Here is a 23,336-nt window from a genome sequence, read left to right as displayed (position 1 = left end):
AAATAGCCATCTGCTCAGCGTCAGGGAGAATGGAGTGTCTAAACCTGTTTCCAGACACCAGTGTCCCGGAAGCTCTGTGCCCCGTGCGAGGAGGATGCCCAAACCCAGCAGAGTAAATAGGTTCAGCGGGCAGGAGGGCGAGGAGCTGGGAGCAGGAATCCCTACAGTGACTGTGATGTCAGGGGTTGGAAGCTTGGTTCGGAGACCCCAGACAGTGCCTCAGCTCCCCAGCACACCTCCAGAGAGGAGGTGAAATGAGGGTGCCTTACTGCAACCGCAGGCCAGGCTCCAGCAGGCCCCACTCGATGCTCAAGGCATGTTGCCAAGAGTAAGGGATCTAACAAGCACTCCTGTTGAGAACAGTGCTCATTTCCTACCAGTGCCCCCCACCTCCTATGACTCATTCCCCTTGACACACAAGGATGTCCAGGTTAGGCTCGCAGGTAAAGGGTATGCCGGCCCTACATCTGCATGGATTCCACACCCTGTCGTTCAATCAACCACATAATGAAAAACTTGACGTAAAAAACATTCAACTGCATCGAAGTGTACAGACTCTTCCCTTGTTATTATTCCCTAGCAATATGGCATAATGACCTCTGAGACAGCATCCAACTCATTATACACAAAGATGTGGGCGTCGGTGGCTTGGGCATCTGAGGAGTCCTGGAACACACTCCCCAGGAATGGCCACACTCTACATTTTCACCTGCTTCTTCCCCCTACTTATTCCAACAATAACAGTGGTGATTCCTGTAAGTCACATGACTGGGCTGCGCCGAGCTCTGAGTTCCCAGCTGGCCACACCTTCACAGCTAGAACACTTTCATCTCTTTCATCTCCCGTTTTCTTACTTTCAGGAACTCCGTGGAGTGCTTCTCGCCCTTCCTCCTAACGTTATCATTTCTTGTTCTTTCTGAGGTCTTGGGAGTTGCTGATAAGAAGAAGTACAATCTGATAAGTCACTAAACTATTCTGATAAATTAGCTTACTGGATTAATCCTCTTAGGTGCATTATAATATTAAAAGAGGGCTATCAGGAGAAAGACTCCAGGAACTCAAAATCATCACGGCTGCTTTCCAGTTCTGAAGTTTTACCATTCTAGTGAATAAATCATTCTCAGTAGAATTTTAGATCGTTCTGGAAACCAAGTGAAGGAGCCCTGTGGCGCTTAAGCATAGCTTCACGGCCCAGGTCTGGGGAACCCAACAATATATTTTTACATTTCGGCAATGCTGTCAGTAGTTCATAAATGCTTGACATGAATTATTCACTAGCTTAGCATTTGCTCTTATTCATTTGTCTACAATCGTAAAATATGGTTTGGGTGTACAGAAAACAGTTACTGAGAAATAAGGGCGAAATCCATCATGATTCTCTTAGTGGAGAGACCCATGATGACGGCTTTAATCACAACCAATCCTGAGAGATCTCTGCCACCTTAACAGTGAGAAATGATCTTTGCCATCAGAGTGAATCTCGAGGAGGAAGGAAATGTGCACATCACTTAAACGGTAGCATTAGGAAAGCAGTAATTGCTCAGTGGATTGCAAAGTGAGCAAGCCAACGGGATGCAGAAGAGTGAACTCTAATCAGCTGTTTACCAGGTAGCTCCAGAAAGGTGTTGACCTTCCTGGGTCTCCGGCTCCTTTTCCATAAAATACATAAAATAATGATTAGTCTGGATGACCTCTAAAATCCTGTCTAGACTTTAAATTTTACAAATCGTGTTTTTAACTTATCAGCAACCAGTCAAGACGTGTAAGGTAAAGAATAAACTACATCTTTATTTGATAATGAGTATGTTTACCTTGACTTGGCTTCTCATCTTCTAATTTAGGATGGTTGTCAATTAATTATCAATTATCTACATGGAGAAGGACAAAATAATCTAATACTGATAAACTGAAAATTTGACACCTTATAGTTAACAATGTAGTTCAAGATATTAACTTAAACTACTATAATCACTTTATATTACAAGCATAATTGGTTTAAATTATTTTTGAATGACTCAATTAAGAATTTCCAGGGTTTGGGGCTGGAGAGGCAGCTCATGGTTAAGAATATGTGCTGCTCTTGCAGAGGACCTGAGTTTAGTTCCCAGCACCCACATTAGGCAGCCTATAACTGCCTGTAACTCCAGTTCCAGGGTATCCAACAGCCTCTTCTGGCCTCTATGGACACTGCACACATATGATGCAAACAGAAAAGCAGGTGTGCACACACATGCGTGCTCACGCACACACAGATAAAATAAAAAGAAATGAAGTACATGCGCGCGCGCGCACGCGCACACACACACACACACACACATACACACTACCCCATACCACACATCTCTCCTGTTTGATCTATGTATATTCTTCTCAAAAATACTTACTAAACTGAGTTGTCTTTTTTCCCCTTTGTACCTAGATTCTATTTACTTTTATTAAAAATTTACTTCTGGGATAGAGAGATGGCTCATGGGTTAAAAGAACTTGTTGCTCTTGCAGAGGACCCAGGTTCAATTCCTGGCACCACATGGAGACTAACAAACATCCATAACTCTAATTCCAGGGGATATGTCGCCCTCTTCTGACCTTCATGGGCACCATGCATGCACACAATGCACATACATACATGCGGGCAGGATAATCACAAACATAAAAGTAAAATAAGGTCTAGAAAGGGTTCTTAAATATCCCTCTCTGCTGCAATCCTCGGGTACCCCTGCTCCATCCCCGCTGTAACATTCACGATTGCCTGACAGGAGCATAATTTATGTACAGCTTCTCTTCTTGATGAGCACTGGGTGTGTCTACATTCTTGCTATTACGGCCAACACCACAATAAGCACTCTTCTGCAAGTCTCCAGGCACACACATGATCGACTTCGCACAAGTCAGAAGTGCTAGGTCCTAGTGAGTACGGATACTCACCTTTATAAGAGAACTTAGAGCTGTTTTCTCCAAGAGATTGAGCTAGTTTCAGAAGCACTGACGAGTTACACGAGATCCTCTGGCTCTGAGGGCTTCCCAGCAGCTGGCGTGTTTACATTAGTGTGCTCAGAACACCTCGTGGAGAGCACACGCAGAGAGAACCCCAGATTTCTAGTTCCCCGGGCTGTATTGTGAAAAGGCACTAGATATGGGAGCTGCAAAGATGCCTAAAGGCAGCTGTCACCGCATTTGATGACGAGCTGGACCCACGTGGTAGAAAGAGAGAACTAACTCCCAAAAGTTGTCCTCTGACCTCCAGGTGGACACTGTGCTGTGTGCATACAAAAATAATTATAGAATGTAATAAAAAATTGAGAGAGTGATAGATTTCATTAAAATTTACAGATCACTTGCGTTTCTTTACAGGGAAAATAAAAAAAATATTTTCCCAAATCTGTTGCTTATATTTATAGAATTTCTAATATTAAACTATTTGTATAATGGCTCAAGGAGAACGGTTTGTTTTGGCTATTTGTCTCTGTAGTTTTTCAGTTTTTCAAACATGATATACTCTATCTGTCTATGTTCTGGAATTCCCTTAGTCTTGCTATAACAATTACTTCCTTTTGTATGTCAGTGGTGAGACCCGACTTCTATGTTGAATGTCAACATTTAAAAAGAAAACCTAGTTTCTTTCTTTATGATGTCACTATATTATTTGACATTTACAATGTGCTAATGTTTTACTTTTGTACATGGAAAGCTAAACTTAATGTTTTACTTTTATACGTGGAAAGCTACATTTATTTAAAAAATTAAAACTCTCATGTTAGAAATGTTTTGAGTCTACAGAGTATAAGTGTTGTTTTCTTTGGCAATTCTGGGCTGCACACTGAAGCTATGTTCCCAGAGTGGACATTCTCCGGGCCGACTCTGCCCTCTTCTCTGAGTACCCGGAGACCTGGGTGGGGCCTCTGAGTGCTCAGTCTCTTCTGACAGACAGCCGAGGCTCTAGGGGAAGTCAGCTTCTTAGCTTTCACGTGTACTCCAACTGTCTAGATACTTGGTTCAAATGGGCCTTTGTCAGAGCCCAAGGAGCTAGACTTCTAGACAGTTCCAGGCTGTTCTATGCTGGGCCCTGTGGGCAGCACTCTTCTGCAGGGCCAGGGATGAGTGGATTTCTGAGCCAGGCGGCTTCTGAGCTCTCGTTCTCTGAACATTCAGTACACATGACGGTCAAGCACCAAGCCAAGGTTCCATAGGAAGGTGTGCATGTGTGTGCCTCTGATTCGCCCTGGGAACATTTTGTTTCAATTCTTATCTGGCGTCTAATCAAGAGCATCATCTAACTTCACTCACTGATGCCTGTCATCTGTAAGTTTAAAGGGGGAATGTGGCTGTGTTCTAGCACTCCACACGTAAGAAAGACTCTCTACCAAATACATCTCCAAAATCACCACTTCTGAAATCTCAGACTTATACAAACAGGCTGCTGCCTCATCCCTGAAATGAGACCCTCAGGGGTAATCAACTCATCCTCCATTCTGCCCTCCTCCCCTCCCCCCAATTCTCAAGTGGAGAGGAAGATACTTGTTGAGCAACAGAAGGCATTGCTCTCTCATTACCCAGAGAACATCAGTCCCTGGTGCAAAGAAGACTCCAGCTCATTAGATTCACAGATCCTCAGTTAACTCTTTAGGTTCTACAAGCTTAAGTTGGTATTCCGTTTGCACGGGAGCCTAACTCGTGAAAAGCATGCACGCGTGTTCCCGAAGGAACCTGCACATCAAAAACTGGGCTTTTCTTTTGTTTTGAGTTAAACATGTTTTAAATATACTCAAAGGGCTGGAGGTATGGGTTTGTGGTAGCACTTAACCAAGCATGTCCCAGTTTAATCCCCAACACAGACAGACAGATAGATGGACGGACAGACAGACGATAGATAGATAGATAGATAGATAGATAGATAGATAGATAGACGATAGATAGATAGATAGATAGATAGAATACTAAGATACATTTCTTTATTTAAAAGCAGAAGTATGAATTCCTCTGTAGAATAACTACTACTTTTCCTGATGACAAATCTAGAATTTTAAGATTCTGAATTTGTATAAAATAAGACAAAAGCTTATATAAATCTGAAGAACCATGTTCCTTAAACAGAATTTTTTTTAGCTTGAACATCAAGAATGATCTTTGGTTTATGACTGCCTATTTAGTTACATGAGTCACACTCTTCTGGGAATCACTGAAATCCGGTGCCTTTCAGTGTCGTCTGTAACAGTCTCTCCAGTGGGGCCACTCACCATTGTCTCCCCTTCCCACAAGCAAAGGATACTGTCCAAAATTAGTTGAGTGAGAGTATGGTATGCTGACAGGTCATACATTTCAGAAATCTGGTTGGAAGAAAAATCCACCTTCTGGTGACAAAAAGAGAGAGAGGGTTACATGTTGTCTTCCTGCAGGCCCATGACAATGTTTAACAGCAGGAAAGAAGACATGCTTCTAGGCACAGACTTAGAGTGACTCCTGCAGTGCACTAGAGTCAAGCCCGGCATCCCCCCTCTGTCTTTTGTTGTGGGTTTGTTTGTTTTTTTCAACAGCTTATTTATTTTCTGTCTTTTCTAACCTGGACCCATCTTGAGATGGAACTGAGGAGGAAAGTCTTCTTCATGGCCCGGAGGATTGATCCACAATCTGATCCTCCCTTTCCCTCCCTCCTGGACCCTCCAGGGTCTCACTCACTAAGTAGACCAGGCTGGCCTCGAACTCAGAGATTGCCTGCCTCTTCTTCGAGCACTAGGATTAAAGGCGTGAGCCGCCATGCCCTACTCACTCCCTCCTTCTTAGCTGTATTTTAAACTTCCTTGGTCTTCTTTCAGGATTTAATTCAGCTTCGCCCAGAGCACCATGTTCCCAATTTTCTCTAATAACCAACAGACCACATTCCCTTCCCGGCTGTGCACACACATCTCCTCCTTCTGTTCACCAGACGTCTTCACACGCCGCCCCTGACTGCCGGGGCAGTCGCCCTTATGACCTCTCAGGCTTCAACTTAATATCCTTTCTCAAAACTGACTCATGTAGGCAGGCGTTTGTCAGCAGCATCTGTTGACCCTAGTCTAGAACGAGACTAAAAACAAACTAGCCAATTACATAAATAGCCTTGCCTAATTTCATTCACCATTTAGTAAGTCCAAAAACCCCAGGCCTTTCCTTGAGCCTCTTAAATCAGATATTCTGGCAACCGGATCCACACCTTAATAAGTCTCCAAGTTCCCCCAAGTGATCCCAGTGGTGAAAGGCAAAGGAACCAGCACCCTTGTGACCTCTCATAGTATGGCCCATGCACACTGCAGCCGCCCTGACAGCCAGCTAGACCAGGAGTCTTAATCCCAACAATCTGTCCAGTTAGAACCTTACTTTCCGAGACCTGCAGGTGACCTGGGCACTCCTGGGAGCAGGAGAAACAGTACTGCACACATACCAAGCTGTCCCCTAAACCACTATTCCTATGTCATTCACTCCTGCTTTCAAAGAACAAGCTCAAAAGCAAGTGCGTGAGACAAACACAGAGTTGGAGAGGAAGAGGCCCCTGCCTCTCCCTGGGGTGCTGCTCAGGGGGTCAGCTCTGGTAAACGCTGCTACAAATCACAGGCGTGTCAATCGTAAGTTCATAAAATTCTTCTTGTTAGCATTCCTTCTGGTGAATGTTTTTCCATAAGCAAGGTAAGAGGTAGGGGATAGGACAATCTGGCCCCCTAACTGACAGCTGTCAGATATGATGCCTGGCCACCTTGACAAAAGAAATGTTAGGCAGGTAGCCAGCCAGCCAGCCAGTCTATCCTTATGCCAGCACTAGCCATTTTGAGCATCCCATATAGAAGCCTTGCAAAAAAAAAACGTCCTAAAGGTCACAGCTCATTGCTCCAGGTCCTGAAGGCACAGCTTCCCTTTCAAACCATACCTTTTTTTTTTAATTTAAAATCACAACTCTATCTGGCCTTGCAATCATCTCCATAGGGGTTAGAGGAGGCTCACTTCCCTAATGGCCTAGGTGAGAGACTGCTCTAACAGGTAGGAAAGCAGAAAGGCTGTTCATTGGTGCAAACACAACCCCTCATTTACATGCAAGGTGAGCTGTGATTGGTCCAACGTTCCTTTCTTTGGTTCTGTGAGCGGGTTGTTCAGGTTCCAGGAGTAGGTTGGCTGAGAGACCTTCTCCTGTGCTGGCTCCATTGGATATATACAGCAGCAGGCCCAGCAAAGGCTTCTCTGGGGGTGAGCTGGTGACTTGAAGAAAGCAGCCACAGAGACAGCCCAGCAGCCGAGATAGCTGCAGCATCAGAGCTACAGCAGCAACCGCTGCACAGCTAACCAGCAAGTTACAAAAGGTGGCGGGGCATCAGGCTGCTTGATCTTGAACAAGAGGCAGCTTGGCCGGCTGGGGAAGGGCCAGAGCAGGAATAGGCTGGCTAAAGAAACTAGAGGAGCAGAGGCTGAAGCTGGCGGAGACTGGAAGGCTGGAAGAGCCAGCGGACGGAAACTGCTGGCCACTGTCACCGAAGAGTTCCAGAGCCCTGTCAAGCCTTTAGAGTCCACAGTCAGCTACCGCGCGCGCCCTGGAATTCTAACACTAGTCACTGTCAACAGCTGAAGGAAATCCTGCCATCAAGGCCTCACTGGAAGCTGCGATGCCAACTACCGCCAAAGGCTATCTATGGAGGTCTGACTTCCCAGGCTACACGGGAGCCTACACAAGCCTTGCAGGAGCTCTTAACAGCAGAGGGTGCTGCCTGCTGCTGCTCCCACGCGTGCCTTGCTGCAGGCTGCTGTCCACCCACGCTAAGGGGAACAAAAGCAGCCAACAGCCAGCAGCCAGCAGCCAGCACCCGAAGAGCCTGCATTGCTGACCGTGATGACGATCTGCGCCGAGCCAGCCGATTCGTAATAAAAGCACTATTTCCCTAAAAGGCCAGAGTCGGATAAGCAAGAGGTCAGAGTGTGCACAGGGGAAAATGCTACCACTTTTTCAGATAGAACTGCGCTGCTGTAACAAAAGAAGCACAACAGCCACGGCTACTTAGAGCAAAGGTGCAGAGCGTGGCGGCCCATGCCTCAATTCCCAGCTTCCGGGAGCTGAGGCAGGAAGGAGAGGAGTTCAAGGCCAACTGGGGCTGCACAACAAGACCTGTCTCTCCAGACCAAAGAAATAATAATCCATTAACATCCTACTTTTAATCTAAGAAAATAAAATCGGTGGGCAGCGGTGATGCACACCTTTAGTCTCAGCACTTGGGAGGCAGAGGCAGACAGATCTCTAAAAGTTCGAGGCCAGACTGGTCTACAGGGTGAGTTCCAGGACAGCCAGGGCTACACAGAGAAACCCTATCTTGAAAATCGAAAAGGAAAATTAAAGACATACGTCCAAAAGAACAGAAGGAAGCTGCTCTTTGGATGAGGTTTTCAGCCAAGCCCTCGAGGACGGTATGTGGATGGAGCACCTTTTGGCAACGCCAGCAGCACAGACACTTGTCTGTTCCAGGACGGACACTCACACTCTGACTCTGCGGCTGCCCTCTCCGTTAGCTCTCTCTAGATCGTTCACCCGTGGGGGCAACACTTACCGGGTGTGATTAGTGTACTGATAAGTATACCTTGAGATTCTGAGGTGGTTTGAAATTGAAGAAGGTAGTCAGCTTGTTCTGAGAAGCATTTAGTTCTAGCAGATACGGCATGCAGCTCACACAAGACAAATCTGGGGGCAAAAGAGGTAAACCAGTAAGATACTAGGAAAAGTTATCAAGTGTGTTACATCGGAACACATGTATTTTTTCCCCAGATGGGATCACACTATATAACCCTGGCTGTCCTGGAACTCCCTGTAAACCAGGCTGGCCTAGAATTTAGAGGGATCTGCCTGCCTCTGCCTCCCAAGTGCTGGGATTAAAGGAATGCACTACCACACCTGGCCCATGTCGGAATAATTTTTAATTATGCCGGTGAAAGAACATCTCTAATATTTCAGCTGGGTCAAATTAATTAAATTAGAAATGTGTGAAGTACTTTTTTTTCAAAGATTTATTTATTTATATGAGTACACTGTAGTTGTGTTCAGACACACCAGAAGAGGGCATCAGATCCCATTACAGATGGTTGTGAACCACCATGTGGTTGCTGGGATTTGAACTCAGGACCTCTGGAAGAGCAGTCAGTGCTCTTAACCACTGAGCCATCTCTCCAGCCCGTGGAGTACTTTTTAAGGTGTAGAACAGACAAAAGCAGGCGTGTTTGGGGTATGAGAGAAGGCGGAGGGTAAATATGAGGTAGAAAAAACACAAGGACCCACTTCGTTCTAATGTGTCCTACCAGTATCCAACACAGTATGATTTCTCTTTCTCCCCTAGCCCTACCCATTCCTTCCATCTCCTGTATCTCTGGGATGCTGAGTAGCCAATGGCTGTGGCCCCCTGCACGGTCCCCACTTATTTTTCCCACAATCTGCTAACCCCTAAGGGCTTCAAATATTACCAGCCTTACAGGAAGGGCTGAGAGACTGTAAAGCCTTAGATAATCCTCTTGATAATTAGCTCCTAAATGACTGAATTAGGCCTTTTCAGAAGATTGGAAATACCACAATTAGGGAAGTCTCTGTTGCAAATTCAATTTTGTTGTAGTTGGACTTAATCCTAAATCTCATTAATTATTCGAGGTGATTTAGATCATCGCTTGTTATGGTGCCTTGACTCTGGATTGGTTCAAAAAATCACATCAGAGCTCTGCATTTTATCCCAAGCAGAGGGCCCCAAACTTGATGCTAAGGAGAGCACTGCGCTAATGGCGTTCATATGTAATGGTTCATATGTACAGGTGAGCTGTGGCTGGGAGGCGGCGTGTGCTATTCTTTGTTGCAGCTGAGGCTTTCAGGCACCAGAATTAAAGAGTTCACACAGCAGACGTTTCTAGCCTTGTCGGTACAAGAGACTCGTTCTCCACCAGGAAGAGGTGTGGTGACAGCACCCGCCCCCCCTCGGTCTGAAGGACACAAGAAACCAGAACATCTGTGCCAACCACAGGCAAAGCCAGGCCAAGTGGCACAGACACTGCAGAGAGGGTGGCAGGCCAGTTGTCAAGAACAGGGTCGGCAGGCAGTGAGAGACGGCTATGCCATTGTACATTTTGTGATGGTTTGAGTGACAAATAGTCCCCATGGTCTGGGGCGTCTGGATGCTTGTCCTCCCGCTGGTGGCTGTTTGGGGAGGTGTGGCCGGCTGCAGGAAGTGTGTCACTGGGGACATGCATGGAGGTTTTAAAAGACACACACCATTCCCAGTTCCCTCAGCTTCCTGCCTGAGGTTCCAGATGTGAGCTCTCCACTCTCAGTTCCCACGGTGGTTGCCATGCCTGCTGTGATGTCTCCGCCATTACGGACTCTAACCCTCTGCGACCTTAAGCGCACATAAACTCTCGCTTCTATAAGTTTCTTTGGTCATAGAATTTATCACAGAAACAGAAAGGTAATCAATATGCCTGATCAAGAGTCTTGGAAGCCAGAAAAATCTCACCAACTTCTACTTCAGTTCTCTGGATCAAACAATACCCCAGTTGCGAGCATCTCTAAAAGAAGTGATACACTGGAATATTAACACTTTGGTAGAAGTCAACGAGCCAATCAAGGAAGGTTGCCTGTGAGACAAAACCCCTGGGGACGTCAGATACTTAACAGTTTATACCTATCAGCCCATAAACCTATCAGCCCATAATCTGCCCATTCTGCTGCCAGCTGCATGTCTATTAAGAGAGGTCTTGAAAAACCAAAAAAAGAAAAAAGAGAGAGAGGTTTCCACTGAGCCCCTGACTCCTGCTGGGGTTAATCTTTAACACACGGATATCTGTTTTAGAGTTGAAGCATCAGCTAATATTTGGATAGATACAATGAGTTGGTAAATATATCTCATACTCTGTATGAGACACTCATACAGTCACTCATACACACACTCATACAGGCAGTGTGTCACTCATACACACACTCATACACTCACAGTGACAGAAACAGTCCGACTTACTAGCTTCTATGTCGTCCCTCCTTGGTGCAGTAACTCCTTTGTCCACCAGATGGCAGGAGCACCTTGTGTCTACACCAGGGGTTCTGGACCAGCAGCATCAACCTCACCTTCTGTTACCACAAATGTAAATTCTCAACCCTTCCCCCAGCTCCACTGAGTCAGAAACTCTAAGGGTGGGGGTTCAGCAATCTGTGTGCTAACAGCCCCCACCCCCCGACTCTAGCACAAACGAGTCTGTTGAAAGTTGAAATGTAGTCTACCTCAGGATAGAGGTAGACTGTAAGACTGACGTCAGTCCCCAAGAGAAAAACATACTGCAATCCTGACACGTGGCAGACTCTCAGACCCCCCATGAATCAATACGCTGGGTCATGGAGGACCACTGAGGCGTGATCTTCCTTCGCAGAGAGGAGTGTGCCTGAGGGGCAGGGTATGAAGCTAAGTCTCCGGCATTGAGAACTGTCAGAGCCTCCCATGAGGCTGCACTTTCTTATTCGGTAAGGGTGGGAAAAAACCAACCTTGGAGATGTGGGGTTGGGCAGAGAAAAATCAACCTTGTAGGCATTGGGTGGGCAGGCCACGGCTGCCAGTAACAGCTAAAATGCCTTCCTAATGGTTGGATCATCGCATAGTCTGGGGTTTGCTTTAAAGTAACCTGGGGGAAGAGGGCCAGGGAGGGTCACATGAACAAGATTACTGCCTGTAGTAAGTAACAGGCACTGAGCCTCGGGATTCATCCCACAAGTTTCTCAGCTCATGCATTTGTTTGCAATTTCCTAAAATGGGTTTATTAGAACTTGGAAAACAATGACACCCTCTCTTGAGCAGGAGTATTTGAGAGAGTACAGTGCTTCTCGGCACTCAGGGCCTGAACTCTGACTATCAGAGTTAGCTGAGGAGGCTTGGGAACTGCAGTGCAGAGACCACTGTCAGGAGTAATATGGCTTCCGTTAAGGCAGGTCAAAGCCGCAGGCAGGAAGACGCTCCGTGGAGAAAGGAGGTCAGAAGTGAGCACTCGATTGTACCTCTAGGATCTAAAGGAAAACCTGCATACTGGTTCCTTCAAAGATCAGAAAACCAGAAACAAGGAGCAGGCGCTGAAGAAAATCTGACAGTCACAGGACTACATTCGTCAAGTGTGGAGAAGGACCTGCAAAGGTGTGGTCATTGCGCTCTCTTTTCTCTCTCTCTCTCTCTCTCTCTCTCTCTCTCTCTCTCTCTCTCTCTCTCTCTCTCTCTCTCCATGGACACCGATGAATCAATGTGTAAATTGATCTACAAATCACTTACATCGAATTCAGTATTATCAAAGGACATTAAGTTCTGTACACAGCCTGTGAATCTTTTTGCACAAGCTCAGTGATCAATCTCCTCGGCTGACAATCACGTACCTTCGATTCTGTTTCCCGAAAGATTCAACTTCTGCAGGTGAACGTAACCACAGAGGATGCTGATGTCGACCAACTCACAGTGCTGAGGGGAAGAAGAGAGGGAGGGGCTTGAATATGGCTTCTCCTGCGTCTGTGTGAGCCTTCTGGCAACACCAAGGAACAACACTGATAGAAAGAAATTCAGAACTTCTTCCAAAAGTATAGAAGACAGAGAATAAACCCTAGGGCCCACTACTAATGGGATCCCAAAGTGGACTGCAGATCCCACCAAAAGAAAAGTATTCCTTCAGAGGAAATACTAGTCTGTCGGGCGTGGTGGGGCAGGTTTTTAATCAAGGCAGAAGCAGGTGAATCTCTGTGAGTCTGAGGCCAGTCGAGGCTACACAATAAGACCCTGTCTCAAAAGGAAGAAGAAAAATGAATTTATCAGCGTAAGAAATTAGTGTTGGGGCTGGAGAGATGGCTCAGCGGTTAAGAGCACTGGCTGCTCTTCCAAAGGTCCCAAGTTCAAATCCCAGCAACCACATGGTGGTTCACAACCATCCGTAATGAGATCTGACTCATTTGAAGACAGCTACAGTGTACTCATATACATTAAATAATAGATAGATAGATAGATAGATAGATAGATAGATAGATAGATAGATAGATAAAATCTTTAAAGAAAAGAAATTAGTGTTATCGGCAAGAACAAACCTTGTGAAAAGATAAACGGTTTGTGAGAACCGTTAGGGTGGAGTTTGAAATAAAACTTACAGCAATCAAAACCACATTTTCATCCAACCAAAGTGAATGCTGGGAGTTTCAATGAAGTTCTTAAGGGACATCACACGCCACGGGGATCTCACTAACAACACAAGCTGCAGAGAGACACACAGAGAGGCACATGGCCAAGCCTGGAGCGGCGGAGCACCCCGGGGAGCTGCAGCGCCAGCCCAGCTCTGCTGAGTCGCTATCCAAAATTCGAACCAGAACACAGTACTCCAAGAAAGTTCAGGTGGACTTAGGAGGGGATTTGATCCCTTGGCCTAAAGACTTATACTAGTGGTATATGTCATTCTGTCATAGCAGTGAAAAACAAAACAAAAAACAAACAAACGACTCTAATAGACTCATCTGAAAGTAAGTTCTCGTGTGGGGATGATGGTTGCCGCAAGCGGTCAGCCAGCCCTGAGTGCCCACTGTGGACATCACCGTGGGGGTGAGGGGGTGGGAAACAGCGAGGGAGGGGTGGAGCTCTGCTGCGTGATTAAGAATATAGGACTCTGGCAGGGGAGAAGATAGGTATGCAAGTAGAGGAGTCGAATAAATAACAACAATAATACTAATAACACATCATCATCATCATGTATAGTGTGAGTCAGATACTGAACCAGAAACTGTGTTCATTGAGACAGGATTGCTTTTTTGGCAGGTCGACTTAAGGCCTGGCGCTACATACATGAGCAGACCGCTGACTGGAATGGCCCTTCACGGGGCGGACTGGCTGCCAGAGCGGCGGCGGCATCTCAATGTCATTTGGTCTTTGTTTTGTTTTATTTTGTTTTGTTTTTCACTGCTATGACAGAATGACAGTGCTGTGGGTGCAGAGCACTCCCATATGTCACGCTTGAGTACCTGGGACACCCACAGAAGGTTAGAAGAGTGCTGGGGAGGGGAGAATATGGCCTTCATATGCTGAAGGACATACTATGAAGCCAGCACGGAGGGTGACGCTTCATTAGTCCTTGAGTATTTTATTAGTTCAAATCCAAGGCAGAACACCCTTTCAATGAAGTACCCAGTCACGAATGAGAAAAACCAGGAAGCTATAGTACAATTTCAATGTGTTTTTCTTTAAGTACATGTAGACTACATATTTGTATAGGTGAGAGTGTATGTGTATATAAGAGGTGTGTGTGTGTGTGTGTGTGTGTGTGTGTAAGAGAGAAAGAGAGAGAAAGACAGACAGAGACAGAGACAGAGACAGAGAGAGCAGGTTGCAGCCCATGCTTGATATCTGATGTCTTCCTCACTTGCATTTCGCCTTGTGTACTGGAGCTCCAGCTCATGATTTCATCTTGACAAGGCAGACACACCAGTAGGACTGGGATCCGAACTCCCGCCTTCTCACTTACACCTCAAGCACTTTACCCATGAGCCATTGCGCCAACCCCTTGACTTTTTTTTTTTTTTAATGGAAGCAAAAAAAACCCGCTAAACTGTTTTTCCGGGGCTATGAACAACATCAGAGCAGCTGAGTGTTGGCGGTCAGGTCTTGCAGCCCCCGACAGTCAAAGTGGAGCCAAGACTGTGCTACTCGTGGACCAGGGTTGAAATCTTGAAAACTGATGGATAATAATGGATTTTTTTTTAACTTTAATGATAGGCATCTTTATGAAAATAAAAGACAGCTCAAAGCTACTTACTTCTTGACATACTTCGGGGGAAATCAATAATACTCGGTTCCCTGGGATTCAGCTCAGCTTTGGCCGATCAGAGTGAAAATTCTTACCGAGTTTTTGATTGGTTTTACACATCCAGATTCAACCTCCTGAAGAAAAGCATTGATTGCTATAATACAGACTACTTAGGATGAAAGAGTGTGCAGAGGAGGGTAAAAACAGAAGAATTAGGGGAGCTGACGGTCAGACAGCGAGGCTCCCTGAAGTCTGCCATCATTCATGGGCACGTCTCCATCAAACAGGAGGCCCTGAGCTTTGCCACCACCGCGTGAATGGCAAAGAAGATGAACATCATCAGCCCATGTCTCCAGCCTACAGTGGCCCCGTCATACTCACGGATAGATTCAGGTTGAGGTAGACCTGCTCTGTGCCACGGCCCGACCACCCCAATCCATCGAGGGCCTCCGCCACGTTCTCCTCTCTCAGGATCCCATCATACTCATCCTACGGAAGGCAAATGGTAGACAAAGAACTTGCATTAGAAAGGCAACTGTCTACCTCATCCTGTCCGGCTTCTGTGGGGAGCACTTCCGGAGTCAACTTTGGCCGGAGCCTTGCTTGTGAATGATCATGAATAAGCATGCCGGCATCTGGGCATCTGTCTTTGTGTTGAATGAAGATGTGTGCTATACCTTGACAAGTTCCTCCACGTACACACACATCCTTGAGAGACTGCCTAGCCTGAAGGAGACGGCCTTAGTCCAACACAGATACTGTGTACCACAAACTTACCACATGAGCACCTGAGGTCCTCGTTTAACTTCCTGGAATTGGTCATGCTTTGTGTAGCTTGCCTTTAAAAGACACCGAGAGAATGCACTTGCTCGCTGGCGCGGCCTTCACCAGCAGCCCTCCATACCTGTCTCTTGCACCTTCTCTCTGCCTTTCCTATAATCATCCTCACTCCCCCAGTCATGGTTCCCATTGACTGACCACCAGGTTCTGACAAGCTCCCAGAAAAAAAGGCCGTGTGGGGGGAGACATGAACATACTAGGAACAGTTAAGTAAATGCTCATCAAAGTCACGCCTTCCCTCTGCAGATTTCTCAGGTGCCACTCCCATGTGGTGTTCAATACTGGGAGAGCACAGTGGCCATGGGAACATCCGTGTTAGTGGCCCTGTGCAAGAGCTCTGCTATCAACCCGCTAATCCTTCTGACAGCCCCTGGGGTAGCATTCTTATCTCCAATTTAAGTAACTAAGGCTTAGAGGTTACCTCGCTCAAAATGACATGACAGTGGGTGACAGAGCGGGAAGGAAATCCCAGTCTGTCTGTGACTCCGTGCTGGGCTGCTTGCCCTGCACCTCAAAAGATGATTGCATCCAACGAAGGCAATGATGTCTTGAAATCCGGGACTCTTGCTGAACAAATCAAGCCGTCAGCTCACTTCCTGGTTGCCGATGCTGTAAGATTCGTCTAATTTGCAGGATGACTTAATGGGTCACTTCCGTGAGGAAGCTTGCCCTTGGTCTGCAAGCCAGTGGATGGACAGGCAGTGATGGACAGCAGAGACAACCCACCAGTCTACGCTGCACATCTCCTGCTTTGAACTCTGCAGTGGCCAGCACGGACACTGACATCAGCAAGATGACAGAGTGGTCACCATGGCAGCCATGCCGACATAAAGGACTTAACCATGACGAGCTAGCCTATTAACCGTGATGGGAAAACATCCGCTCGTTCGTTCCTTATTAACCCAGAAGCCAAGGATGCTGTCTGGGTTACTGGTCCCATAGACCTGAGTATATAGACTCACGTTGGTGTAAAAAGAGGTTGCCCCCAGGGAGCATTGTCTGCATGGAGAGAGTGCATGTTCTTTGGAGTCGGGTGGGCTCAGTTTGAACCCCACAACCTCTGTCATGTGATTTCGAGGAGGGCAAGGCTTTCTCTGAGCCTCATTCCTCCACCTATAAATAGAAAGTGTGTTTTTCTTTAAAGCCGTTCTAGACACACCATCCCTCCAAAGTAGGCTGCGTTTGGTGTATTGATTGTTTTGAGCTGAAGGCACTTGAAAAACCAGCGAATGCCAAGGAGAGACTTTCTCTGAACTGCTTTTATCTACAGAGAGGCAGATCCTTCAAAAGGAACTCGATTGTTATAAATCCCCTCCCCGGGAGTTTCATCAACTGGAGGAGATTGACCCTTATCACAGGAGCAAAGAGAGGCTGACACCACAGTGAGGCAAGCTTTGTCACAAGCTCTCGTGTCTCCCATGTGTTCTAAGAGCCTGTGTGTCTTTCCATAAAAGCATTTGCACCCCCCCCACCCGCCATCCCTTTAAGTGGCCCACATTCCATCTTCCCTTCCCCTGTCAGCACGGTGTGCAAACTCTCAAATCTCATATCAAAATTGTTTCCAGATTGGCAGGATGACTGACTCAGTAGGTGGAGGCACTTGCCTCTAAGCTTGAGGGCCAGAACCCCCATGACAGAAGGAGAGAGCAAATGCCTACGAGCTGCCGTCTGACCTCCACGCCATGACCTCCGTCATGGCACACATCTGAATAAACAACTGTAAGAGATTTGACATTTATTGACTTTATGTGCAGGAGTGTCTTGCCTGCACACAGGTATAGGCTCCATATGCATTCAGTGCCTGAGGAGAACAGAAGAGGGTATTGGAGCCGTTGGAATTGGAGGTATGGATAGTTGTGAGTCACCAGCTGAACCAAAGTAAGACCCTCTGCAAGAGCGACAAGTACTCTTAACTACTGAGTCATCTCTCCAGACTCTAATACTTTATTTGTAGGATTCATTTGCTCGTTTAATTTTACCTGTACGGGTGTTTTGTTTGCATGTGTGTCTGTGTACCACATACTTATCTGGTGCCTTTGGAAGCCAGAAAAGGGCTTGGGATCCCCCCACCCCCCAACCCCCACCCCCGTAAATGGGGTTACAGATAAGATTAGGAGCCACAGTGTGGGTGTTAGAATCAAACCAGGTCCTCTGGAAGAGCAGCCACTGCTCTTAACCAATGAGCCATCTCTCCAGCCTCTCCCTCTGATTGGTACTGGAAATCTAGCTAACAACTCCATGCTAGTTAAGCTGTGGTTATTGGTGGTGAATCTACAACCACTGATTTACTAATCAGTAAACCAGCATAATCCCTGACAATGATCTATAAACATCTGTTCTTGAACCTACGGAGAAGTGTAGTCTTCACCCTCGGCAAGGAAAACTTTGGTTTGCATCTGATGAGATGCACTACAAAAACAAACTAATAAACAAACAAATAACTGTAAGAGAAGTTTCTAAAAATCTTGCCCGCATGCCCCTTAGTCTGTGCTAACCTGCTCATTTTCATTCTAGCTCATAGGTTCATTTATGAAAGCTAGAAGATCAGAAAAACCATCGTTTCTCTCCTACTCCTCATTTTTAATATTTTATGGAGAATTAAAGAAACAATGTATAGAAAGCCCTGGGCATGGTGCCTGGGACACATCAAAAGCTTCAATAAAAGTGCTGTGTGCAAAAGTCCCATGCCTGTCCCGCTGCCCCCAAGTGGGGATGACATCCTTGCCTGTACAGGAAGTGCCTTGTAAAACCTAGGGGGCGTGCGGTGGACGGATGCTGCCTTCCTCCCACACTTCCCACCTAGAGCTCCAGAGGTCCTCTGACCTCACCAGACTCCATTTCCTTACTTATTCAGGAAGGTCTGTTTGTCACCACAGCTGTGGACAGCGGGTGGGCAAAACTGCCAGCCTTCTCTCAGATCCCTACACCAAGGCTCCACACAGTGAGCCCCTCCTCGCCCTCAGGGTTCCTAGAAGAGGTACCATACACACCTTTCCACCAATTGGCAGCCAGCCGGCAACTTCTCAGGCCTCTGAACATTTGACCCATGGCAGCATAACCCGCTTCCGTGCTCTGGAGATGTCCTTGCCCTGGCTAAGGGCGATCACGCAGCTAGCATGTCGCTCTCCTCCTACATCTCTGGACTGGTCCCTTCTCAGACTCTTCTTCACCTGCACGTCAGTGAAGTATCTGCTTTCCTATACTGCAGTTCTCAGTCCTTCCCACCTCCTCTCCCTTCCTTTTCCTTCCTTCCTTCATGGACATGAACCTAGTGCTATAAATCCACAGCTTCAGCCTCTGTGATCCCTCTTCCCTGACTTCCAGTCACATGATTCTTTTTTTTAAGACTGATTATTTTCTACTATCTATAGAAATGGTTTTCTTTTCGTCTTTCCTTTCTTTATTTTATGTACCTGAGTACACTGTAGCTGTCTTCAGACATGCCAGAAGAGGGCGTCAGATCTCACTACAGATAGATGGTTGTGAGCCACCATGTGGTTGCTGGGAATTGAACTCAGGACCTCTGGAAGAGTAGTCAGTGCTCTTAACTGCTGAGCCATCTCTCCAGCCCCCAATTATATGACTCTTCAACCCAGTTCCTTAATATAGAGTAATGTCTGTCCCTGATTCCCTTTGCGATGACCCAGTATCCCCCACTGTCCATGGTTTCTGACATGATCATCCTGTCAACCCAAGTCTCTTGACACTCGGTGATGATCAATTCATGCTACCTTGGTCCAGAATCTCCCTGCACCCCTATAGATATTGCTAGAATGCATACCACCCTTTCATGGAAATTTACCTGGTCATCTGAGAAGTGCTTGCACATCAAGTGAGTGTCCATGCACAGCCTAAAGCCTAGCCCTACCTCAGTTTCAGCTGCTTGTTCTGCTCTTCTGTGTAATTCCCAAATGCAGCTGTCTCTGTATATGAAACTCCAGAAGATGCTGCTTGCTGTGACGTACTCACATGTCACTCTGAGAGCATGGGCATGAGTGTCTTCAGTCATGTAGTTAACTTCTATTTTAACTGCTATCACTTACATATCCATCTGTAACTTCTGAAAGCCTACTCTATCTAACAGATATTATACTGAAAACTTTATGGTAGTCTCTTACTAAATCTGATGTCTATATATATTCCCAGTGAATAGGCACTGTGGCTTACATTGAGTTACTGGTACTGGCAAAGAGAGGTTTTTGTGCACCAAATTTTGGGTCAAGACACAGTCAAAGAGTGCTTCCTATTAAGCAACCATTCTGTAAATATTTGTTCAATAAGGCTAAAATCATTTAGCAAGCTACAGGTAGCAATTAGACACATCTGAATTATTGTCTTTTTTTTTGGTATTAGGACTCTAATATGTTAAGTATTTGATTTTTACTAAGCTTTTTATTTGTATATCTGTTAGTGTGTATGTACACATACCACAGCACACGTGTGGAGGTCATAGGACAACTTTGGGGAGTCAAGTCTCTTCTTCCGCAATGTGGGTCAAGGGGGTTGAACTCAGGTCATCTAGCTGGGCAGCAGGAATCTTCACGTGAAAAGCCGTCTCCCGGCCCGGTGCTAAGCATACAGGATATCATTTAGTTATCTCAGGAGATGGAGAGGATCTTCAAGCTCATATTTTGAGTTCCAGACAAGCTAGACAACTTATTCAGAATCTTGGTACTAACAAAAGGCTAGACCGTGGCTCAACCACAAGCCTTTCATCCCAAAGGCTGTGCTCCAAACAGCTAGTCTTCAACTGCGTCTCTTAAATTCCTCGGGGCTCCTGGAGTTTGAAGCAGGCTGCACTGCTGGCTATGGCCACCACATTATTACTTGGGACCAGGGTAAGACACGGGAAATAAACCACTCAACATGAATGTACAGTTATTTACAACTTCTCAGTTCATTCCACATTTTAAAACTTCAACCCATGAAAAGTCAGTATCAACATTTAGAATATAACTGGAGGAGATAATAAACTTTTTCTCAGCATAGTCTCCAAACCAGAAAGGGGCAGCCAGTTGGATGGACCCCTTCTAACGGCTTGTTAACGGCATCCTGAAGACAGATTAATGATGGCTCTAATGAACCCATATCCAAGGAGCCGGCCCTAATTAGAATCATAAAGTAATGCTGGTGGTTCATTTGTGAATTCCTCTGGGGTAGAAGGTGGTGGAAACCACACAAACATTTCAAAGGAGCACAAACATGGCTACAGTTTGTGGTAGTCACTGCTGAAGGCAGCAAAATTAACCCACAAAGGGAGAATAAAATAAATGACGGTCTTTTTGGTTGTTTGTCATCATGATTATCATCATGATCATGATCATCACCATCATCATCGTTGTTGTTGCAGGTTCTCACTGCATGGTCTATCAATGGTTTCTAGCTAATCAGGAACTGGGTGTGGAGACCCAGCTAAGCTCTAACTGACGACAATTGTCCTATCTCTGCCTCTCGTGCAGGGAGTGTAGGTAAGGACACCACTGCCAGCACACTTCTACAGCCAACTTCAAGCAGCATTAGCAGGGAACTAGCCCACGAAGAAAGACATGGGAAAGGAAGGAAAAACAAAAAGAGGGAGGAGGGGGAAGTGGGCCAAATATTCCAAGTGCACGAAAGGGCATTAGAGACAAGAGCCCAAGGGAAGGACGGCAGAGCTGGAGGGACTGGCGGTCAGAGGCAGGAGAACGAGAGAGAAGGCAAACCAGGAGACATGTTTGACATCGGGAGAGAGAGAGGTGGCTTGGAAACGGGATGAGTGTGGAGACGCTGAAGGGATGCAGGGCTGAAGGAAAAGAAGAGGGCTGTCCACTGCAAAGGCAAGAAGTGAAATCAAGAAAACACGTTGGTTCTGAGAAGCTAAGACAAAGAGAAAAATCCTAACTGTGCATGAGAGGGAAACAGATCAATTTACCATTTCGATAAAGAATCCAATAGATGGGAGTAAGGGAATGCAAGGTCGGAAGGAAGACAAGGGGATGAGGAAGGACAGGGGGTGTGTGGGAACAGTCAAGTGTTGAAGGGGAGTGGGATCAGGAGACAGGAAACAGTCTGTAGAAAAATAGTTAGGAGTGCTGGGGACACCCTGCATAAGCCAACGCTCTCCTGGCTGAGGGAGAGCTGGAGCTCTGTGAGCCTGCTGTGGCTCCCTTCTTAAGCAGAAAGAGTGGGAGTGCCTAAACAGGCACTTAGATACCCTTAGCAAAAGTAACACGCAACACTTACAAGTTATTTCGTCTTCAGCTGAGCATTTGCATTTATTATTATTATTATTATTATTATTATTAATGTTTTTCACCCTGGAGGAAGGAAAATGATGAATGGCCCTTAGCTGGGAATAGTGCAGAAGGACTTCAATTCAGAGAGACATATTTGGAATATCGAAGACCAACACTTGCCTATTTTGTAATAATGCAAAATTTTGTCAACGCATACTTTTGAAAGCATTAATCCATACTGATCCACCGATCTGTTTTTTCATAATAACAGTGTGTAGTCTAACACATAAGAACCCATGAAAAGAAAGTAAATAGTTGGAGGGTTTCACCCCCTCCTCCAAGACAAGAGGTGAAGGACATCAGAAATGGGGGAATAGAAATAAGCAGCAAAGAAAAGCCCTTGCCCCCTGGCCGGAAAGCAGTGGGCTGAACCCAGGCCAGGAGGAGTGCAGAAGCAAGCTGCCACTGAGGCAGCCAGGCTGCGCGGCAGGAGGGAGCCCGAGACTGGGGTGGGGGCTCGGGGGTCGGGGGCGGGGGGGAAGAGGCACACCTCCAAATTCTGCATTTCGGACTCCTCTGACTCTTCGGATTCTCCTTCCTCCTGTTGCTCCTCTTCTTGCTCCCCTTCTACCTCGTGAGAGCGGTGGATGAGCTGGTGGAGGAGGTAGGAGGAGGCGCTTCTGAAAGTCCCTTTTGATCTCAGTCCCATGGGAAAAGTAGGCCATCGTTTCTGACGCTCTTTTTCTGTGAGTGACAGTATCGCCTGGGCTACGATGCGAGAAGCGCCCAAACCCCGCCGGAAACGGGTCCCTTTCCATCTCGAGGGATTTCTTTCGAAGGCCGCCATCTTGTTTATACACGTTGCCTAGGAGACTGACGTCTTGGCCCGCGGCGCTGCAAAGAACTCTGGGGGCTGTAGTCCAAGCTTCGTAGTGCGTAGTCTGTCAAGGTCTCTCCGGCGTTCACTTTTGCAGTCCTCTGCTGCTTCTTTTATTTTCCTCTTTACGTCCAGTCGCTAATTTTAAGCCTTTTTGCATGTATTTCTAATCCCTTTTCTCCGCCCACTTTCTTTGTCTTCTGCTGCCTGCCCTTCTTAGAACTTGTTCATCTCACATTTGATAACATCATCTCCAGTCTGGCTTCATTCACAACGTCGAACTTCGGAAGGATTTGACATCCCTAATTCAGTCGCTCAGAAAGGTAGCAAAAATGAAATTTAAGGGCTGGAGAGATGGCTCAGCGGGTTAAGAGCACTGACTGCTCTTCCAAAGGTCATGAGTTCGAATCCCAGCATCCACATGGTGGCTCACAACCATCCATAAAGAGATCTGACACCTACAGTGTACTTACATATAATAAATAAATAAATATAAAAAAAAATGAAATTTAACACTATGCCCGGCGCAGTGGGAGGAGATGAGGCCGTGACATAGATGACTGAGAAGACCTGACTCCTCTCCTCTTCCTTTCATTGTGGATAATGAAGAGAAACTACCA

The 23,336-nt window shown here is 46.3% G+C and overlaps 1 protein-coding gene across 4 annotated transcripts in view; it reads right to left on the bottom strand.

Annotated features, from left to right (window-relative positions):
* Lrguk (leucine rich repeats and guanylate kinase domain containing) overlaps nt 1–22,686 on the bottom strand; it is a 102,196-nt gene extending 79,510 nt beyond the window's left edge. For 3 of the 4 annotated variants that reach the window (XM_052172464.1, XM_052172461.1, XM_052172462.1), the window contains exons 1-5: nt 22,390–22,686; nt 15,166–15,273; nt 12,386–12,467; nt 8,586–8,686; nt 5,267–5,348 (exon numbers count right to left, since the gene is read on the bottom strand). In XM_052172464.1, coding sequence (XP_052028424.1) covers nt 5,267–5,348; nt 8,586–8,686; nt 12,386–12,467; nt 15,166–15,273; nt 22,390–22,686 — 670 coding nt within the window. The remainder of the gene's footprint in view (nt 1–5,266; nt 5,349–8,585; nt 8,687–12,385; nt 12,468–15,165; nt 15,274–22,389) is intronic. The other variant, XM_052172463.1, reaches the window with a different exon arrangement.
* Between the last annotated feature and the right edge of the window lie 650 nt (nt 22,687–23,336).

The sequence above is a fragment of the Apodemus sylvaticus genome, chromosome 2 (genome assembly GCF_947179515.1).
Source record: "Apodemus sylvaticus chromosome 2, mApoSyl1.1, whole genome shotgun sequence".
In the NCBI taxonomy this organism is placed as follows: Eukaryota; Metazoa; Chordata; class Mammalia; order Rodentia; family Muridae; genus Apodemus; species Apodemus sylvaticus.
Note: the sequence above shows the minus strand (reverse complement) of the source record. Positions and strands in the feature narration are given on the sequence as shown.